The sequence below is a fragment of the Mirounga leonina genome, unplaced genomic scaffold, assembly GCF_011800145.1.
Source record: "Mirounga leonina isolate KUSES-001 unplaced genomic scaffold, KU_Mleo_1.0 Mir_93, whole genome shotgun sequence".
Classification (NCBI taxonomy): Eukaryota; Metazoa; Chordata; class Mammalia; order Carnivora; family Phocidae; genus Mirounga; species Mirounga leonina.
In genome coordinates, this window is record NW_023270854.1 from 14,157,507 (window position 1) to 14,178,897 (window position 21,391).

The 21,391-nt window shown below is 42.5% G+C and overlaps 1 protein-coding gene across 1 annotated transcript in view; it reads left to right on the forward strand.

Moving 5' to 3' along the window:
* Window positions 1-13,298, forward strand: part of RNF152 (ring finger protein 152) — a 73,450-nt gene extending 60,152 nt beyond the window's left edge. The window contains exon 2 of the mRNA XM_034996225.1: window positions 5,510-13,298. Within this exon, the coding sequence (XP_034852116.1) occupies window positions 5,669-6,280 (612 nt within the window). The 5' untranslated portion in view covers window positions 5,510-5,668 and the 3' untranslated portion in view covers window positions 6,281-13,298. The remainder of the gene's footprint in view (window positions 1-5,509) is intronic.
* Window positions 13,299-21,391: the final 8,093 nt, after the last annotated feature.

Below are 21,391 nucleotides of genomic sequence, written 5' to 3' on the forward strand. Positions count from 1 at the left end.
TCTGCTTCTATCCTTCTCTCTCTCTCTCCCCCCCCCCCCCCCCACCCACGTGCTTGCTCTCTCTTAAATAAATAAACAAATTTTTTTTTAAAGGCATTTTAAACCAAGACATGCGTTAGGACTGCGTTCAGTGATTATTCAAGGCCTTTTATCTGTATATTGTACTACTGACATCATTTATGAAACTAAGTACTGTTTTATGAAAATATTTGAAAGTACCTTCTATCTTATTATAAATCATAATTATTTTGAGAATGTCCTCCTTCAGGGGCTATTTCTCTTCTTGTGATCTGGTTTTTCAGATTCTTTCAAAATAAATTGTTCCAATATATTTCAGTATACACCTGTTTGTATGCATTCCAGTGAAGTGCCCTTTCCTCTTAAATGTAATGGGTGTTTCACTTGACTGCCGTATCTTGCTCCAGTAAGGAAATAACATCAAACTCTGGTTCCTGAGGCTCTCGCCAGTGTGTGCCTTGTGTATGATGCATTTGACCAGGCACTTGAGTTTATTTTCCAGCTTACATGGGCTTTGTTTGCATTCCCTTTCTTCTGTGATTGACTCACACCTTTCCAGGTTCCGAAGAAAAGGAAAAGGGATGATTCATCATTAGCTTCGGTCCATAGGCTCATAAATTTTCTTCTCTTTACCTAACTAATCATCATCATTCCTAATTATGCTGCGGAAAATAAACCGGAATACACTATAGGCTGGCTTCATACCGAACACGTCCACGGATAAATCAGAGATGCTGCTGCCAAAATGGCTTGAGTGGCTAAGCGTGGAAGATAGGAACTGTCTCCCCATTCTGCTTTGGTGTTCAGCCTCTATCCTAGGGCCTAGGCTTACTTGGATAGAGTTGGAAATTGAGTAGCATAATCTAGTTTTAAGGGAGCTCAACGCCAATTAAGTGAACATTACTTGGAACATAAATTCATGAATAAAATTGCATGTTGGTTTTGTTGAAAAATGATGGTGTGGCAGGTCTTGGGGCAGGGCCAAGGAGAACACTTGCATTCTTCCTCCCAAGCTGTTCAAAATGGCAGTTCTTTGAGAGCCAGGGAGAGCTCCCTGGGCAGATGGCACCCGGCACCGGAAGGAGTCTGGAGTCAGGAGGGAGGGAGGGAGATAACACCGGTGCTCCCCGAGCCCTTCACTTGACTTCTGCTACAACTCCATTTTCCCTCATTAGCTGGTGAAGACGCAGGCTTCCAGAGGTTCAGTGACTCACTCTGGTGTCACAGCTGGTGGTGACGGAGCAAGAATTGGACCCAAATTTCATTGAGGCCAAAGCCTCTGTTCTTCCTCCTCTGCTAAGCTGCTTCCCACATTTTTATATGGAAGTAAGGTAAAGAATACGGCAGGAAGGGTAATAAATCGATGGTCACTGTTTCCATACTGGTGTCAAGAAATATTTTTTGTCCCAGCTCCGTGTATCTTGAGGGTGGTAGTCCTGAGCGCCATTGTTAAGGAAAGCTGTCTCCAAATTCATAAAACTGCAAGAATCTGTGCTTTTTCTCTTACCCCTCCCCAGTTCTGTCATTTCTGCCTCCATAGCTCCAAGCAGTCAATCCTTCCCATCCACACACATTCACATCTCATCTCCCTGTGGTCTGTCGCTGTGGCCTTATCTCTGTCCCTGGGCTTTAACGCTAAGGATAGAGAGGAGCATTTGCCAAGATTCACCAGCAAACCCTGTGTTTTGCTTTTGGATTTTAAGAAAGAATACATTCCGTACCTGGGGTCTGAAATTAGAAGGGTCTACCCTAACTGCTGGCCCACTGGGGATTTCCGTCACGCATTCCCCACTGCAGAGGTCTGTCGGCTCTCCCCCCTCTAAGCTCCACACGCTGCCCTCACCTGCACCTGTCGCTGGCGGTCACGGCGTTGGGCAGCAAAGCGCAGAGCCTGAAGCTTGGAGCGCTCCTGCCTCCCCTGCTTCTCTTTGCTCAAATTTCTCTGTTCTCAAAACAAAGTGTTCGATTCCTGGTCTTCTCAGCTCCTGGCCTGCCCCTTCGTCTCGCACTACCTCAAAAGGGGCTCTGGTGCTCCCATTCTAGCATCCCTGCCGACTGCGTCACCTCCCTGATGCTCCATTGAAAACACTCTTCAAAATACTAAGGATCCCCTGGTCACGAAAACCCGAGGTTCCCTCTCCATACCCTTATGCTGCTCAGGCCTGGGGATGTGTGCTGGGAGATGTTGATAGCTTTCCTTCTGCTTCTGTCCCCGTTCTTCCTTTCCATCAGACGGAGCTGTGTGCTCCCCGAGGGTGTCTCTCTGTTCTGTTCCGTTGTCTCTGGCTGATAGCTCTTCTCTGTGGCCGTCACCTGGGTCTCCAGGTCCACACCTGACTCTTCTCTACAATATCAGCCCCACACCTTCAGCTTTTGTCTGACTTTTTCCTATCTTCCTGCATAACTTATTTCGTATATCTTCCCAGCACCTCAACTGGAATATGGCCCAAGCAGAACTCACTGTCGTTCTCTCGGGATCCCTATTTCTCTTAATGATGCCACTCTCCTCTCCAGACTTTCCGTGCCTTCTCCCCACCGTACAGCCACATTGTAATTCACTGCCGGATCCCACTCGGCTTCCCTAGAACCACTTGGCACCTCTCATCTCTTCATCCTGATTGCCAGTCTTTCCTTCAACGACTCGTTACCTCTTGTCTAATATTATAATAGCTTCCCAGCAGTTCTTTCCAATGTATCCCGAATATGACTACCCTAATGAATCATTCTCATACTCTCTTTTTTTTTTTAAAGATTTTATTTATTTTTTAGAGAGAGAGAGAGAATGAGCAGGGGGTGGGGATGGGGAGGTACAGAGAGCGAGGGAGAAACAGACTCCCCACTGAGCAGGGAGCCCCACACAGGGCTCAGTCCCTGGACCCCAGGATCATGACCTGAGTGGGAAGGCAGATGCTTAACCGACTGAGCCACCCAGGTGTCCCCTCATTCTCATACTCTTAACCTGTCTGGTGTTTTCCCATCACCTGCTAGAAAGCCCCGCATCCTTGGCCTGGCACTCAAGGCTGTCCACGGTGTGTGGTCTGTGCCTGGCAATGCTCACTTCTCCCCTCCCTGCAGGACTGTGCTCTCCGGCTGGGCCAGCAGGAGGGTGCTTGCAGGTGCTGTAAGAATTTTGTTTCTTTAAAAGGCATCTGGGGGTGCCTGGCTGGCTCAGTTGGTAGAGCCTGTACTCTGGATCTCGGGGTTGTAAGTTTGAGCCCCACTTTGGGTGTAGAGATTACTGAAAAATAAAATCTTAAAAAAATAATAAATTAAAAAGGCATCTGTTTCGAAGACCTAAATATCAAAGCTAAAACTATAAAACTCTTAGAGGGGGCATTTTTAAGTTACTCTTGTACTAAGAAAAAAATCGTCTAGCCAGTGCCACAGGTAGAGTCTAGAAATAATTCTGTAGTTGCTCACCCTCTTTCCTTTGCTCACACTGATTTCCGAACCTGAAAATAAACTGCCCCCTGATTTTACATGTCTAAATCCTCTCCATATCCAGATCTTTCATTGAGCCATCCCTGATTCCTCCGGCTCCTGTATGGCTTGTATCACTCTATTCAACTGTTCACATGCATAAGTGGTTACCGCTAGGCTGGGAGTTTCTTGTGGGCAGTGACAAGGTCTTAGTTACAAGGGACAAAAACAAATACCATAATGCTTGACACACGGCAGATGTTCAATAAGAATTTGAATGAATAAATGAATGGAAGAGGAAATCTATTCATGTTTTCTTTCTTAGCTAACCTGAAATTGCTTAAGAGTAGGATCTGGACCTGATTCATCTTGATGCCCTAGAGTAGCTAGCTAGCATTGTGCTTTGTTCTTGATATGCTCCACAGATATCTTTAATTTTTATTTTTTTTCAGCTTTATTGAGGTATAACTGACAAAAGTGTAAGGTATTTAAGGTGTGCATGGTGGTGATTTGCTATATGCATTGTGAAAGGACCCCCCCAATCTAGCTGATTAACATGTCCACCACTTCATATGTATATTTTTTTCAGTGAGAACAGTTGAGTTCTACCCTTAGCAAATTTCAATTATTCTATAAAAAATTCTTGAATTAGTAGCTAGATAAGCAGTTGATTATGATATGAACTTTCCGAATGCTGTATTACTGTATTTGACTTTCAGTAATTTATTCTAGGCGCTCTTACTACAGCTAAAATGTTTTACAATTATGTTGCTCTTTTTGACTGTCATTGTTAACTTTTACCAGTGATTATTTTTTGCTTTATGCTTTTTCTGCATTTCTAATTTTGATTTTTAACAAATCATATCATTGGCAAGGAGTACATTCTTATTTTCACAAGGGAAGTTAGAAAGAGAAGGTTTGCTTTTTAAGAAACGTGCTGGAGCTTTTCCATGTTATTAGCTCCTGGCTCTGGGAGTGGGTGGGGTTCAATGACTGGCAATTATTTCTACAATAGTGGTTGGGTAGTTCTTTCCAGAGTCATTATGACTCCATCCAGAGACCCGTAATTTGGACGCTTTCAATAGGAAACAGAGTTGGGCAGCCTTCACTGAAACCCTGGGTTCCTCAGACCCCAGTTAAGTTGAACTAAGTTACTTTGCTTTCTTTCAACCAGGAGGCTGGCACTCTTTTTGTTTTATGGTGGGGGGCTGCCTGGTGGGGGGGTGCTTGCCAGTCTTAACTGACAGCCTCTTGCTAGACAGTACTTGATTCTCACTGGTGAGTTAATAGTATTTGCTTGTAGTCCTGTTACTTGGTGCAAACCTAAATAGTAATGCAATTAAAAGAATGGACTGAAAAATACTAGGGGTTCTTGTGTGCCTTTGTGACCCCTGCTGCCTGAAGGTTCATTGTTGCCGCTGGTCTTTGTTGCAGTTGTTTTGAGTTTTTGTCTCTTTTAAAACCAAGTGACAAGAATTTGTTTCAGTGATTTGGTGGGAAAAAAACAAAAACAAAACCAAAAACCAGATGCCTGTGTGCACTTCTTTGGCAGCATTGTTTTAATTTCCTATGAGAGAGAAATTGAGCGAACTAGTTAGTTACATGGAGTCACTAGATTTGGGAAGTTGCGCCTGAATCTGGCTATGAATACTTACAGTAGAGTCAGGAAAAGAAGACCAGAGGGTCTAAGGAAAGAAATTTACTTCTAGGAGATGCTACAAAGTTATTGGAAGCAAGAGCATTTCTCCCGTGTATTTTAGAAGAACAAGCCAGGGTCCACCGAAATACACAAAACAGAATCAAGACTCCCTCTTTATGAAATACGGGGCATTGTGTACCCCCATGAAGGTATTCCCTTTAGAAATGAGCAAAGTATTTACCCTAAGAAGCCGCCTGAGACAACTCATTTACCTTCCACTGGGCATTACCGAAGGAACTCCTGTAATCTCTCTCGAGTGGGACATTTTTACGTTTTTGACCCAGTGTCAAGACTTTTGAATTCCAGCAGATGTGCTGACATCTCAGCTTGTTTGAAGTCATTAACTTTTCTGCATTTTTTTATCTTCTTCAGAAATGAACACACTTGAGTATGCTCTATGTCCGTGAGCTCCCCAGTCACCTGACGACTTTGGAAAGACAAGAAGGAAGGCGTGGGAGTGCTGGCCCCTGAACACAAGCTCCTTGCCCTTGGCCTTGGCCCTCCTGCTTCCCGGCCACAGGCACAGCCGCGATGGAGACGCTCTCCCAAGATTCCTTGCTGGAATGTCAGATCTGTTTCAACTACTACAGCCCCCGGCGAAGGCCCAAGTTGCTGGATTGCAAACACACCTGCTGCTCGGTGTGCCTCCAGCAGATGAGGACAAGCCAGAAGGACGTGAGGTGCCCCTGGTGCCGGGGCATCACCAAGCTGCCCCCGGGCTTCTCCGTGTCGCAGCTCCCCGACGACCCTGAGGTCCTTGCGGTCATTGCCATCCCGCACGCGTCCGAGCACACCCCCGTGTTCATCAAACTTCCCAGCAATGGGTGCTACATGCTGCCCCTGCCCATCTCCAAGGAGCGAGCGCTGCTGCCAGGAGACATGAGCTGCCGCCTGCTGCCCGGGAGCCAGCAGAAGGCCGTCACCGTGGTGACCGTCCCCGCCGAGCAGCAACCTCTGCAGGGCGGGGCGCCGCCGGAGGCGGGGGAGGAGGAGCCAGACAGGCGGGGTGTGGTGAAAAGTTCCACCTGGTCTGGGGTGTGCACTGTGATCCTGGTGGCCTGCGTCCTTGTCTTCCTGCTGGGCATCGTGCTACACAACATGTCCTGCATTTCCAAGCGCTTCACTGTGATCTCCTGTGGCTGAACAGGGCTGCAGGGAAGTCTCTCGTGGGTGCCCACTCGGGGTTGAGCAGGTGTTGGTGATGGGATCGCAGCGAGAAGGTGGGGGGCGACGCTGATCATTTGGTGCCAGCCATGGCCTCTGGGCTACTGCTTGGTTAACCGGAGACAGACACGAAGGGCAGACGTGAGGTCTCAGCGAGATACCGGGCAAATCGTTCTGAGTGTTGGTGGCAACAGCTTCGAAGACGATTGCATGCATCCTCATAATCATTTATTAAATGGACTGTAATTTATGATTTGTCAAAATCGTGTTACGAGATAGACCTAATCTACTTAGACGTTAAACCGTGCAAGTGCATACAATGTGATCTTCTCTAAATGTGGTAGATTAAAACAGAGATGCTTATGTATATAAGTAGAATTAAACCTGAGAATCCACGTAAAAATTCAGCGATGACATGCAGTGCTGGTTTCTTTCCCCTTTTTAATGGAAATCCAGTCTTCATTTAGTTGCTGAGGCTTTTTATACTTTTTGAATGGCACTCAAATGAAAATAAGTGAAGTGGACGGTCATTTTTTTTGGAGAAAACGTCTGAACAAGTGTTTCCAGTGTGTTGTGTTTTGTTACATACCTTCATTTTTCTTCCCTTGTAATTAGAGCTCGCTATGTGTTTTTTGAACTGAAAGCCCAACAGGGGAGCAATAAACTGAGTAATAGTGAGAAATGCCTAATCCCACAGGAACCCCATATGCCAATTTTTCTCAAGCCATCTCAAGAAATAAGAATTTTAAATGTAAATATTGTGTACTTGTATGTGTGTTCATGTGTATGTGTGTCATTTGACTTACCTCAGGTTTTGAATCTTTTCAGAAGAATCCCAGGAGTAAGACTTTGTGGGCCTGAATGAGTCCAGGGTCTGACTCGGTGGCCACCTCTTGGGCACCGGGATCTGCCCAGTGAAGTGTCGCATACCCGTCACTTCCAACATTTGCTCCTCTTCTGTGTATTCAAGTCCTGTATTCTGTGAGGCACAAATGGAAAGTAACAGAAGATTCTGTCTTTTCTCCCAGTTTGGAGGTATTGTAATAGACGTGAGCGTTGTTCATCGATGACAAACCTGGACTGACATTTTAATAGACAGTCCATGATTGCTTTTTGAAAGATGTTCCGTGAAAGTTAAACCATTAGGATTCCAGTTTCTTCTTGTTGGTATAAGTGAGAAAATCTCTTGTATTTCAAAATATGTTTTTATTGAGAAAAGTGACAAGATAAACTAACAACTCACATTCCCAATCTAAGTGGATCAGTTCATCATAAATTCTCAAATACTCTTAAGTGTGCAGTGGTCTACAGACCCTGGTGAAGAAAGGTCTGCTGGCGTTAAGTGGTAAATTCCTGTGCCTGGATGTGTGTGTGTTCAGAAAAAGCTGTGAGCTTTACAATTCTCTTCTAATTTCTTTTATGGAATTCATGAAGCAAGTGTATTTGAGAGCTCAAAGTAGAAATCAGGTTAAAATGCCATTTTATTGTGTAAGCTATTGGGCATTATACAACAAATAATCTAGGATTTATTTGGTATTAACAATTTAGGTATCATATTAGCTGAATACTATTCTCTATTACGTAACATAATGTACTGTTGGGTTAGTGTTGATTTCTCAAACTCTGCCAGGCTGCCGTGATGCATGTCTGACCTAATTTCTATTCCTCTCGGAGGAAAAAACCCCACAGGAAATGTTGCATTAAGAATGCTACATTTCAAATGGACTTGACCCTTGCAATTTTCAGCCAGGCCATAGTTGAGTTAATTTTGTGAATGATATCTACATCTGTTTATGTACAGTATGAAATGACTGGCCCTGTAGTGTAGTATGTCCTAGAGTTCTACGTGTTAAGTAGGTTGTACATAGACACTAATGTGCGTGGCGATAGAGCGCCCTGTGTTTCTTAGTGCAAAGCCGTAGAGTAAAAATGTCCACGTAACTTAAAAACTATCCCATGCTAGAGCTGCAGTGAAGCAGTGCAAAATTAATCGGCTCTGTGATAGATTCTTGACTTTACAATTTAAGGTAACAGTAACACCAAAATCAGAATTTTGTGTGTGCATCTTACTGACCTAAGAAATCTTGTTTAAATGGATTCTGCCTGCAGTTATTTGTGCATTGCTTGTTAAAGTGTGCAGTTGTGCACACGTGTGTGTGTGTGTTTGTGTGCGTCCTATCTCAGCCTGCAGATAGAATTTTTGTAGACTTGATGTTTTCATGCTAGTTGGCATCCCATCCTGCTGGCCTCTTCTGGCATTTCCCCACGACACTAGCAATTCATCTACCCCGTGTGACAAAAGTCCAGTGACACAATCAACCGGAATTCACAGTTGCACATCAATGAAAAAAATCACAACTGAAAGCACAGAAATTCAGAGCTGAAAGCAACCTCTGGTGGCTTCATTTTGTACATGAATCCATGGAGGCCCACAGAGGTATGTGGCCCCTTATAATTCTGCAGCAAAAGGGAGACAAGAACTGCATTATAGTTTCTCTTGCTCCTTCCTAGGCCTGTTGATATCTCTATTGGGCTATGGTCTTTTGGAGAGTGGATGAATTCCCTTAACTAAATAGTGTTTTAGTTTTTTGTTTTTTGTTTTTTAAATATATATATCTGTTTTAGTTAGCATCTACCTTTCTGGGAAATGAAAGGAGGGTTGATTTAAGGATGAGTATAGACATTTAAGAAAGATGATGTGATTTGAATTTTTAAAATTGCAAACCATTTGCCCCCCCCCGTTATGTAAAGGACAATGAGTGTTGTGTAAATAGTAAACTTTAAGAAGCATGATTCTCTTCTTTATTAATGATCTTGACATAAGCGCGAGAATGCTTAATATGTTACGTAGAGCCAACCGAGTATGCTCTCAAAAAGCATTGTCTTTGGGAGATTTTTGTATAATGACCTGGGGCGTAAGTTGTGATGAAAAGGCAAATTGGTTCTCCGTTTCAGTCATACTTTATGACTAGAAAGCTAAAAGGTATTTTATTTAAGAATATAATTAAGTTCAGTCTCGAGCGTGACTTAAAAGTAGGTCCATTGAAGGTTAACCCATGTGCTGGTGCAGCCTTTGAGATCTAGTCTGTTCAATAGATCTTTCTCCAATGATGGAAGTGTTCTATGACCTTTGCGGTCCAATATAGTGGCCACTGGCCACATTGGCTAGTGGGCAGTTGAAGCGGGGTTAGTACGACTGAGGAACTGGATTTTGTATTTTATTTCATTTTAAGTTATTTAAACATAGTCACTCACTTTTGGCTGTGGCCACCATATCGGATCGTGTAATTCTGGAGGGTTGCACAGTAGGATCGAACATGAGAGTGTTAACAGAGTAAGGCTAGGAAGACAGTTTGTGGTTTAGTAACATGCAGTTGGCTAAAAAAAATCCTTTCTGGGCTTAAAAAGTAGATCTCAAGTATGACGATTAAAATTCATTGATTGAAAAAATAAAATTCATCGATTGCCCTTTGGGGTTATTACTTCCAGACTTTGGGCCAAAGAATGGTCAGTGAAGCTTAAAGAGTGTTTTATGAAGCCCCTTTTCTGGGATCAGTAGCTGCATGTGAATCGATTGTCCAGAAATAGTAGTTAGACAGTAGCTGCAAAAACTTCTGACTCGCAAGCTACGCGTGACCCGTACTCTGAAACTGTGTTTAGGGTCTTAGGCCAAAAAGTAAATGTTACAGAAAAACAAAACAAAACAAAAGCCTAATGAAATTCCTCTTCACTTCGAGCATCTTACCCAGACTTCATCACTGCATGAGTAAGGTGTGAAATGCAAGAGCAATCATGTTCTGCAGTGTTCACAGAGGGTTTTTGTTTGCCCCTGAAGTCTGCCGGCTCGTCGTCGTGTTTGGTGTGGGCACATGTGGGCATCCTTTTTCGAATACCAGACTACAACAGAGGTACTATTTTTAGAGTGAGATTGGACACTTGTCGTCTTGTTTGGCTTTTCCTTTTATCCCTTGTCCCTGAACAAACTGCCAATTTGCAGCCTTGCACAAAGACATTTTTTTTTTTTTACATTAAAAAACGTTGCCCATGGAATTTAAAGACTTGAGGGTTGTTAAAGTTACTAAAATTGCTTTTTAAGTGAGTAAAGGAAAGCAGAAAATTCAGTTTGAGGTATATTTTCATAGAAAGATGAGACTCTTCCTGGTACTATGGTATTTATTATGGTCTAGATTTTGATTTGAAGAGTTACCGTTGCTTTATTTGAAATCCTGTACTGTGTCAAAATTGGCTAGTCTGCTTTTCATTGTTGCTGAATGTAACGTAAACATGCATTTGTGTCAATTTAGCAAAACCTGGTGAATTTTTTTTCTAGAACTTGTCAGTGGGCATGACCTTTTTAGCTTTTAAAATTGCTTAATTCTTTTTTTTTGCCAAAATGGTAGTTTTTCTTTAGACTTAGGAGGAATTTAGAGGTCCAGAGGTTATTGGTATGAGAGGAGTGATATCGAAAAGGTTTGAATTTCTATCTTCTCCTAAAAGAATGATGCTGCCAATCAGTCAGCGTTTTGTTTCCACACAAGTCGTGTCACCCATCAGTTGATCTGTCATCCTTGACCTGGAAGGAGAGACTGTTCCTTGCCATTTTCATCACTCCCAGTAAAAGATCACTTACAATATAACCCTTACCAAAACAGAAGCTCCAAAAAAGAATGAAGGAATCAAGAAAATTCAGTAACTGTGTTGAAAGTAGTAGTCTATCTCAAAAGCAATGAAGATCAGTTAAATATTATTAAGCATGAAATACTTCTAAAAAATAAGTGGAAATTCAAGCCACTGATTTTTTTTTCTGACACGATTCACTATATATAGATACACATATCTCTGTCTCATATAGGTATAGACATATAGATAGATACACACACATGACTTAGCTGTAGCAGGAGTTAAAAAATCAAGTAAAAAATATTGTTAGTCATGTTTTCCAATTTGTGGGTTATATAATGTTGAATTTAGATATTAATTTCTTAACAAATGCTATGGGCTGCATACATTATATCAAACCAACCACCTTTGGGAATGTCTAGATGAATAAACCCCTGAGACTTCAAGCATATGAAGAGGTGGGTTCTACTGTATACATTTTATTGGAAAGCCATTGATGATCGAAGAACATAAGCAGGTGGGGCATTTAATTTCTGTCTTTCAAATGCCTTGTTTTTTGGCTCTGTTCAGGCATCATGGGTGGAGTACCATTATTCCTGAACTCTTGCAGCATGGCTCCAGTTTTTCAGCACAAGTTTACTTGCACAGTTGGACCAAGGGATTTTTTTTTTTTTTTTTTTTCAGGATTCACTGCCTGGGGTATCCCACTATGTATATCTCACTTATGATGTAGTGGTGCTTGAAAACACTCATCTCGCTAGCTGGACTTTATTATTCTAGTCTAAGATTTTTGATATGATTCATGTTATGATCTTTTTAGGGACAATCAGTAATATTTGGGGCAAAGTACAGAGGAGTCTCTTGAAGTCTGCAACAGCATGCATTTTCTTTGTTTTTCCGGGGGTGCTCTCTTATAGGTGTCCCTGTTCTTCTAGAACGCTGCTCTAAATTCATCACTATGGGCTGTAGGGCTAGTAGCCTGTGTGACAATTTTCTGTATTCTCCCTGTGAGTTACTGGGTTATTCCAACAAGAGTTTTCCAAAGGGGATGTTCCATTTTTAATTTGACATTTGCTTTTTGAGAATCTGGAAGTAGACGATTGAATGTGAGGGTGGTAAAGTTGCATGGGCTGTAAGAAGGCGGAAAAAGAGGAGGAAGACGTCCCCTTGAAGGGGAGCAAGGTTCGACCTCAATCGGTGTCATCTCTATTTAAATGGGAGGACAGAGTAGCTGCTGTGGTTGAGGAAACCCTGGTCTGATTTTTCTGGCTGAACGACAGATCTGTGGGAGCAGTGGAGATGTGGCCTCAGGTCTATAGCAATAGAGAGATGTGCTCAAGACAGTGAGAAAATAGTTGCATAAAAGGAGAGAAATCTGTAATGGGAACCTGGGTCGAGAACAAAATATATAGGAGCTGAAGGTCAGTCGTGGCAGAAACCAGCTGAAGAAAGAAACACAAGGATGGCTAGGAATAACTTAGACAAGCACAATTAAATCCCAGATGTTTAAGTTGAAGACCTATAGGGAATGCGCTCGGCCAATGAGAGGATCCAAGGAGGGCCCCCCTGGGTTGTCCACACGCTAGACAATCTCAGAGCCTGCTCTAGAGTTGGTTGCTGAGTCATTACAGATAAACTCTAATAACACCCTCTTAGCAGTGGAATGCAATGCCCATGCCTGTGGATGTATCCCGACTTGAGTAGGTTGATGCTCTTGGGAAGACTCGTTCAAGAATATTTTGGTTTTCAATCCTGGTTGTTGTCATTTATTATATTTTCTTTATTCGACCACGTGTTCCTGTTTGCTTCACTTGACACTTGCAGGAGGGGAGGCTGGTGTCAGCTTGGGGTGGGTGCAGACTTCCCCATCATAAGCCATGCGGCTGCTCTGGAGGGTTCCTGCCGATCTTCCAGGTCCACTGGTGGGTTCCCTGGCCCTCTTGATAACTAATACTCCAGTCAGATGGCTAGATTAATGCTGCTCAGAGGCTAACTCAAGTCCTTGACATGTTTCATTCACAATTATGTAGATTATTTATTTTAGGAGCTTTTCTTTTAAAGGGCCAAATAGCCCTACAAATAAATGAGCTGCTGGGCTGTGTAGAAAATATTGTTCAAATGTTGCCAAATAATTGACTTTGTAAGGGGGATATCAAGCTGCTGTTTATAAATCTGAATGTCTTAAAAGCATTCTTGCTTGCTCTCTCTGGTGTAGATGGTGTCTTAGCAAGTCCTGAGTTTTTCCAATGAACCCAATTTTAATATATGGTATTTTTGTATGCCAAACTGGTGTCTTGTCCTTTGTATATGTGGTAATGTTGATTTTATGACTACTGTTAAAACACATTTGCTATGATTAAAATTCATAAAACGATTTCAAATAGACTCACGCGTTGGTTTTTTGTTTTTTTTTTTCTTCCCACTCCATGGAGAAAAAAAAAATTGGCTGGAATTTTCATCATCAGCTACTCTAAGAATTTTAATAGACTTAGGTAATAAAGCAACAAGGAGCTCCTGAGCCAAGAATTTTAAGCGGAGGTGACCTTCAAGTGGCTCCTCCAAGAAGCCGAAGAGCGCATTTGTAATGAGTAGTAGCAAGGATGGTGTTGTAACTTGAGTTTTCATGACTTCCGGTGGCCCTGCCTTTCTCCTTCTCCTGTTTAGAAGTGGCATTGCGTGTGTCAGGCCCCAGATGGACCATCTTATTATACTATGTGTAGAACAACTTCACATAGGCGCTCGTGTAGTGAGAGGCAGTGTGATCTGCCTCTTGGCTCTGAATCCGGAAAGGTATCCTTCAATGCGTATTTTCATCAGTGGGACTGAGAGTGTTTGGGAGAGCCTTTTTTGATAAAAGCATCCTGTCTTTCAATAACTCTGGATCACATCAGTGAATTTCAGTTCAGTTTAGCAAGTGGCCTAATCCTTCTTAAGGGGTTATCAATGATCTGATAACACATGCTTGTATAAGCATGACCTGGCTCTCTGGGCAATTAAAAAACAATCCCCATAGTTTTAAAAGTGTAAGATTACTGTGATTCAATACCCATTTCTTGTACCAAAAAGCAAGCTCTGTACTAGGGAGTCCAGATCTTTGGAAATGTGAAATTTATTTCACATATTTTAGAATTTCTTATATGGATTTCTCTGATCTCAGAGTGAGCGGGCATGTGTGTGTGTGTGTTGGGGCCAGTAGGGATTCCCTTATAGTAACTGCTTCCGCATGCTTGAGCTTTTCTAAAAAGGGGCAGAAAGGCATTTAAGGCATTTATTAAAGACCTTAGCTTTTCCAGGTCTTAGCTCCTCCATGCCCAGGACTGGATTGTACCTATAGCCTTATCTAGAGACTTCTCTGTAGACTTAGTGGGAATTGGGGTAAATGACAGGGGGACACAGGAGAGCCCTGCAAGCATATCTTGCCTGGGGAGGCCCATGTTGGCAACCTCTTTCAGATGAGGCTCTATTTGGATAGCTAGTGCAAGTTTTCTGCCTCTGGGTGTAGGGTTGGAAGAAGTGGGGGGGAACCTGTGTCAACCCCAAGGTCTTTGCCATTCTGGCCCCTCCCTGCCAAGGGGTACTGCGTGAGTAACCGAGGGTCTGGAGGGGATGGTAGAGGATGCACAGGGAGTGATTAGAGCCAGGCCCGGCATCCACTGTCTGCCACCCTCCCCCTCAGTCCTTACATCTGCGTCCCCTCCAAATGTTCGGCCAAATTTCCTGAAATGAAAGCCTGTTTACCTGCCAATGCATGAGTTTTCTCAATGCTTTTGTTTCCAGCGAGGATTCTTGAAGAGAAACCCATGTTCAGCGTACAGAGTGTAGCACTAGGCTGGAGAAATGGCAGCTGCGGGGAAAGGAACTGATCCTGGAACCTGACTGAGCCTCTGCTTTTCTTTTTATAGGTTTGAAAACTTTTGCACAATTCTACTTGACCCAGAAAATGATACAGCTGTAATTGGATTCAGTCTCTCTTTCCTCCTCCTGTTCCTTGCATTCCCCATCTCTTCACACTATTTTGCTTGATAAATGAATGTATTTATTCTTATTTGTAAGAGTAAGCGAAGGTAGAGGTGTGCCTGCGTGTGCACACGTGCATGTGCGTTGTGTGTGTGTGCATACACATACATGTGAACACGTCATGGGCTCTTGGCATGGATTTTTTTTAAAGGTTGAAAGAGTGAAGATCTTTCGAGATAGATCAAAGTAGAGAAAAGTACACCAATTGGGCTACCAAGAAAGGAAAATTGATATGGACTCCCTTGGAAAACGAGGCGGGAGGAAGCTCTTCTCGGGTCACTCGTTCCTTCTCGGGGCATTCTGGCTGCTCGCCAGACACTAGAGCTGCCCAGACGAACGAGATGGAAATGGCCGTTGTCCTCTTGGCCCTCCCAGTCCTGGAGGGAAGACAGGCACTAATAAATACAGTTTCTGTCCAATGCAGGGGCACATGGTGTTTGAACGCACATGACAGGGAACAGGGCAGGCTGATCTGGTGGGTTCTGGGGAAGAGATCAGTCAGAAAGGGCAATGGCTTCTAGAATAAGCTCTGAAGGATAAATTGGGGTCAGTGAGGACCGTTTGTGAAAACACATGTAAGAAGGGATAATAAGACAGAGGAGGCATGATGCCTTTTACGGAGGCAGAACTGGCTTTTCTGGTCAGGCTCCCTGCCATTCATGCGTTGCCTTATGTCACGTCGCACTGTAATTGATGGTATTTCAGGACGACTCGCCAGTCCCCAGAAATATCCACAAAAGAGCATTTTACAAAAGCCCAGCTACAGGGTCTGTTGCACCAGTAGTTATTTTCATCAGACAGCACTGTATGTGGAACCGACCCCACAGTGACTATTTCACCTTGCTGCGCCCACAAAACACGGCAGTTTCCCTCTGCCGCTGCCCTGTGCGGAAGGAAAGGACAGGTGGAGACTTTTGTTCCAATAGTTATGCTATTAGTTTCTGAGTTGAACAGGTTTAGAGTCTGATGCTACTGACAAGAGGCTACAGATCAGCTCTAAGGTCAAGTCTTGAGAAAAACATTGCCCAAGCGGTATTTGTGATAGTTGTAGGTATTATATGAAAAAGGTTTTGTGGTTAAATAACCTGGGAAAACACTGGGTTAAACAGGGATTTTTTTTTTTTTTTAAGATTTATTTATTCATTTGAGAGAGCGAGAATGAGAGAGAGTACATGAGAGGGGGGAGGGTCAGAGGGAGAAGCAGGCTCCTCGCTGAGCAGGGAGCCCGATGCGGGACTCGATCCCGGGACTCCAGGATCATGACCTGAGCCGAAGGCAGTCGCTCAACCAACTGAGCCACCCAGGTGCCCAGGGATTTTTTTTTTTAATTGTAGAACTTTCTAGAGCCTTTAACATGTGTGGCATGTCCTCTTGAGAAACAGAACCAATAGGATGTGTGTGTGAAAACTCTATGTTTATGCATGAGAATATACAGATGTGTATAAATCTATCATATTAGGGTATGTATCTATCTATGAAGAGATTTATTTTAAGGAATTGGCTCGTGTACCTGTAGCAGTTGGCAATCTTCAGAGCAGGCCAGTAGGCTGCAGACCCAGAGAAGGGTTGATGCTGCAGGCTTGAGTCCAAAACCAAATGCTGGCAGAATTCCCTCTTCCTCGGAGGTCACTATTTTTTCTCTTAAGGTCTTCAACTTAGTGAATAGACCCACCCACATTAGGGAAAACAATGAGCTTTATTCAAAGTCCACTGATTTAACTGTTAATCTCATCTACAAAATACCTTCACAGCAACATCCAGGCCAGTGTTTGACCAAATATCTAGGCATCATGGCCTATCCCAGTTGACACATAAAATTAACCATCACAGTATGCTAAAGGGCCTTGCAAATCTGGAAAAAGGAAACATAATACATATCACTTCCTCCCAGTTTATGTGAGTAAAGAATTCATTGTTTGCAGAACACCTATTAACATCTGGTAAAACAGTTTGGAGACTATTGACCTTGAATAATGATTCACAATTTTGTCTTGCTCCAGATAATCAAAATATGGCCAAAAAAAAAAAAAAAATATATATATATATATATATATATATATATATATATATATGCAGTGCTTACTTTTTATGTAATAAGATTAAACCATTACTCATGTTTGCTTTTTAAGACAATAACATGTAAATGTAAAATAACCCAATACTTTTATTAGATTTACTTTCATGTTATATTGTAATTTGCAAGCTAAAATTCCATGCACTGCACACATTACTGATGAAATGTTCTCATATTAACAAATTATGGGGGAAATATGTATACATCTGCTTTAGTAATAAGGGAATGGATGATTCATACTTGAACACAGTGCATACATACCAGAGTAATTTTGGAAAATTATAGCCTAAAAATTCATAAATATTCATTACTATATGCTATGGGGTTAAAAACAACTCACAACAAACTAAATTGATAATGATGAACAAAACTAACAATAATTTGCTGTTAAGAAGCAGAAGAGCGGCAATTAAAAAACATGATTATTCAAGGCAGTACTGATAATTAATATGTATCCTTCCCCCAGATTGTAGGAATCCAATCACTTGCATATGCACACATGTAACTGGAACCTTGCAGTGTTAGTAAAATACTGAATTGGATCCATGCCTACATTCTCCAAAGTCTAAAAAGCACTGATTTTAGTTTAAAAATACCAAATGTAGCAAAACATATATAGACAGTTATTAATGGGTTGATCTCATTCAAATTAAGAAAAAGTTTTAGAATTGTCAAGGGCAACCCATTGGGAAGATTCGCTGGCCCTGCCGTGGGCTGAGGGCCATACTTTGAGAACCACTACATAGAGGATTAGGCAAACAAATAAAGGAATTTACGAATATATGCAAAACATAAATTAAAAAATTATTTTATTTCATAGAAAATCATTTTAATAGAAATATAAATTTCGTGGAATAAAATCAATAGTTGTAATAATTACTTTTTTAAAAAAGATTATATTTAGAGGGGCGCCTGGGTGGCTCAGTTGTTAGGCGTCTGCCTTTGGCTCGGGTCATGATCGCAGGGTCCTGGGATCGAGCCCCGCATCGGGCTCCCTGCTCGGTGGGAAGCCTGCTTCTCCCTCCCTCACCCCCCCTGCTTGTGTTCCCTCTCTTGCTGTGTCTCTTTCTGTCAAATAAATAAATAAAATCTTTAAAAAAAAAAAAGATTTTAGAGAGAAAGCACGCACCCATGTGTACGCATGCTTGAGCATGGCGGGGGTAGGGGCTGTGGTGTGCAGAGGGAAAGGGAGAGAGGAAATCTCAAGCAGACTCCCTGCTGAACATGGAGCCTGATGCAGGGCTCCATCTCACTACCCTGAGATCATGAACCCGAGCCAAAATCAAGAGTCGGATGCTTAACCGACTGAGCCACCCAGGTGTCCATGTAATAATTACTTTCAATATACTCAATGCATAAGCAATGTAAGGGTTATCTATGCTTCTATAAATTTCTATCAGTTTATATAAACTTTAAACACAATTGGCCCCACTGCACAGTTAAGTTCCCTGTTAAATTACATCCCCCACCCCCACCATTTAGGACAAATCACACCTCCTTCCTAGCTTTATGTCAGACAACCAAGAAATGGTCCTGATTTTACCCCATTCTAATGTGCCTCATCCCCCAGCCATCAGAAGGGTAACATTCATTCCAAAGTAGAAGCTTTGCACTTCCTCAAATTTCAGCCCAGCTCCTCTAGCCTTTTCCAAAGCAAATACTTGGTGACTTTTATTTCTATGGAAACCATTATTAATTTCAGAATGACTTCAGTTTATATAGTTCTGAAACATGGTGTTCTGCTTTAAAAAAAAAAAAAAAGAGGATAGGATGCCTGGCTGGCTCAGTCAGTAGAGCATGTGACTCATGATCTCAGGGTTGTGAGTTCAAGCCCCACGTTGGGTGTAGAGATTACTTAAAAATAAAATCTTAAAAAAAAAGGATTGAATATGTAAATTTTGGAGAAGTAGAATTAGTGGATGTGCGACTGCCTGGGAAAAGACTTCCTATAAGAGAATTTGAACACGGTACCACTGAGAGAGGGGATCGGGTTAGTCCTGCCCTGGATTTATCCTGATAGACCTATCTGTGCCTGACACTCAGCACTGCACCTCCGAGCACTCAGAGGAGTGATGGAGGCTCGGTGAGTATTTGCTGAATGAATGAGGGTATGAGTCATTTCGTCTGCTGGGATGGCTCAGCACGGTCAGGTTCGGATGCACTGCGGGTTTTGGAATACCCAAGGGGGCCGGGATTCTCTTCTTTGCAGATCTCATCACTTTCCGCACTTAGATTCTTGCTACTGCTGTGGGAATAGTTTGCTTTCTCTTTCCTGCCCATCAAGCTCATTTTAATAAGCTGCTCCTGTTCAGCTGTCTTCCTACAATACAGTCATTTTCTCTTCCTTAAAATGTTCATGCTTGAGGCTGACTGCCTTGGTGACTTCACTTGTTAATCAGAAGGAACTGATGTCACGTCTATTCCAGCCCTCTCACCTGACCATCTACAGATGTTGTGCGTTCCCCGTAGCCCATTGGCACACAGGACGGCGCTTGATTTTGTTGCCTTTAATTATGGTCTGTGGTGTGTGTGTGTGTGTGTGAGGAGGGAGAGGACAGGGCCAGGAGTCGGGGGAGACAGGGGAGGCTGCTGGGGTGGGACACGTAGGGAGGCGCTCACTCTGAGAGGCATCCGCTGCCTCGGCCTGGTCCCGGCTCTGGGAGGAGCAAGGGAGGATATGTGTGAGTGTGACTGTGTGTGTGTGTGTGTGTGAGTGTGAATAGATGAGCGTGAGCATGGATGTATGGGTGTGTGTAAGTATGTGAGCATGAGTGTGAGTGTGGGTAAGTATGTGAGCGTGAGCATGGATGTGTGAGCATGAGTGTGCATCGGTGTGTGAGTGCAGGTGTGAGAATGAGTGTGAGTGTGGGTGAGTATGTGTGAGCATGAGTGTGCATCGGTGAGTGTGTGTGAGGGTGATGAGTACTGACTGCACTGGATTTAAGGTGGCGCCAGATACATGTCGGTTTCCCCAACAGTTGCACACAGGAGGTGCTCTGCACACAGTAGGTGCTCAGGAAACACTGAGTGTGCTCAAGTAGAAAATAATCCAAATTATAAGGTGATACCTTATCTTTCCAGTGAGAAGTTCTTAAAAAAAAAATGCAGTTTAGGTCAACTTGAATATATAAACTTTTATAGGCATAGATATCAAATGTCTGCTTTAAATATAATTTACCTTAATTGTACAATATATTTTAAATCTTAGGTGCCTTTTAAAAAAAAATTCTATCAGGTGACCTCTATACAAATTTAAAACTAGGGGCACCTGGGTGGCTCAGTTGTTAAGCGTCTGCCTTCTGCTCAGGTCATGATCCCAGGGTCCTGGGATCGAGTCTTGCATTGGGCGCCCCGCTCGGCGGGGAGCCTGCTTCTCCCTCTCCCACTCCCCCTGCTTGTGTTCCCTCTCTTGCTGTGTCTCTCTCTGTCAAATAAATAAATAAAATATTTTTTAAAAACTAAAAAAAAAAAACTAGCAATTTCCTCATTTTACAATGGAGATGATCATAATAGTACATGATTTACAGGGTTGTTGTGAGGGTTAAAACATTTAATGCAATAAAGGACTTAGAATAGCGCCTGGTATGCTGTGAGGTCTCATCCAAGGACTGTGCATGCCTGCCTGTGTGTGGGCATGTGCGTTTCTAGTCCACGTGCCGAATCCAGTAGAGCTTTGTTATTCAAAATATATAAACCTCATAACAGGAAAGACAATAAGGATGTGAAAATTTGGACTACTTTCTCCTTTCGGAGGGGTCATTTTTTGAAGTAAACGATCTTACCTTTTCTTTGGGCATATATAGTAACTGTCAGGTAACTGTCACTGACTCCACTTTGGAAAAGACCTGCATTCAAATTTCAGTGGAAGTTTCTAGAAATGTAAGGTGAAATTGAGGCTATGGAAAAAGGCAATTGGGAGACAAAGCCTTTGGAAAATAACAATGACTAACTCTTTGTGCAAATATGACTCCCTTTGTTTCTTAAAATTTTTCATGCCTTTGGGTGAAGTTTTTTTCCCTCTTTTCCCTTTTTCCCAAACAAAAAGTGTTTCATTACAGTCTTCACTTTGCTCTTCAAGACTGAGTGACTTTAGGTGCATTTAATTCAACTGGATTTATTTGAGGAGCTCAAGAACTAATTTATTTATTCTATTTATTTTTACAGCATGCCCATTACCCAGGGATTCTGGGCACATTAAATGATCTGCTTGGGACTGGCAAACAAGAACTGGTGATAAATGGACAGTGAGCAAACCGTCTGAAAACATTAGTCAAAAGGATTCTTCCCTTCCAGAAATGCTTGGTTAAGCAGGTTGGTCTTTCAGTTTTCTTGGATCTTGACATTTTATGTTCACATTGTTGCTTTTCTTTTTTTTTTTT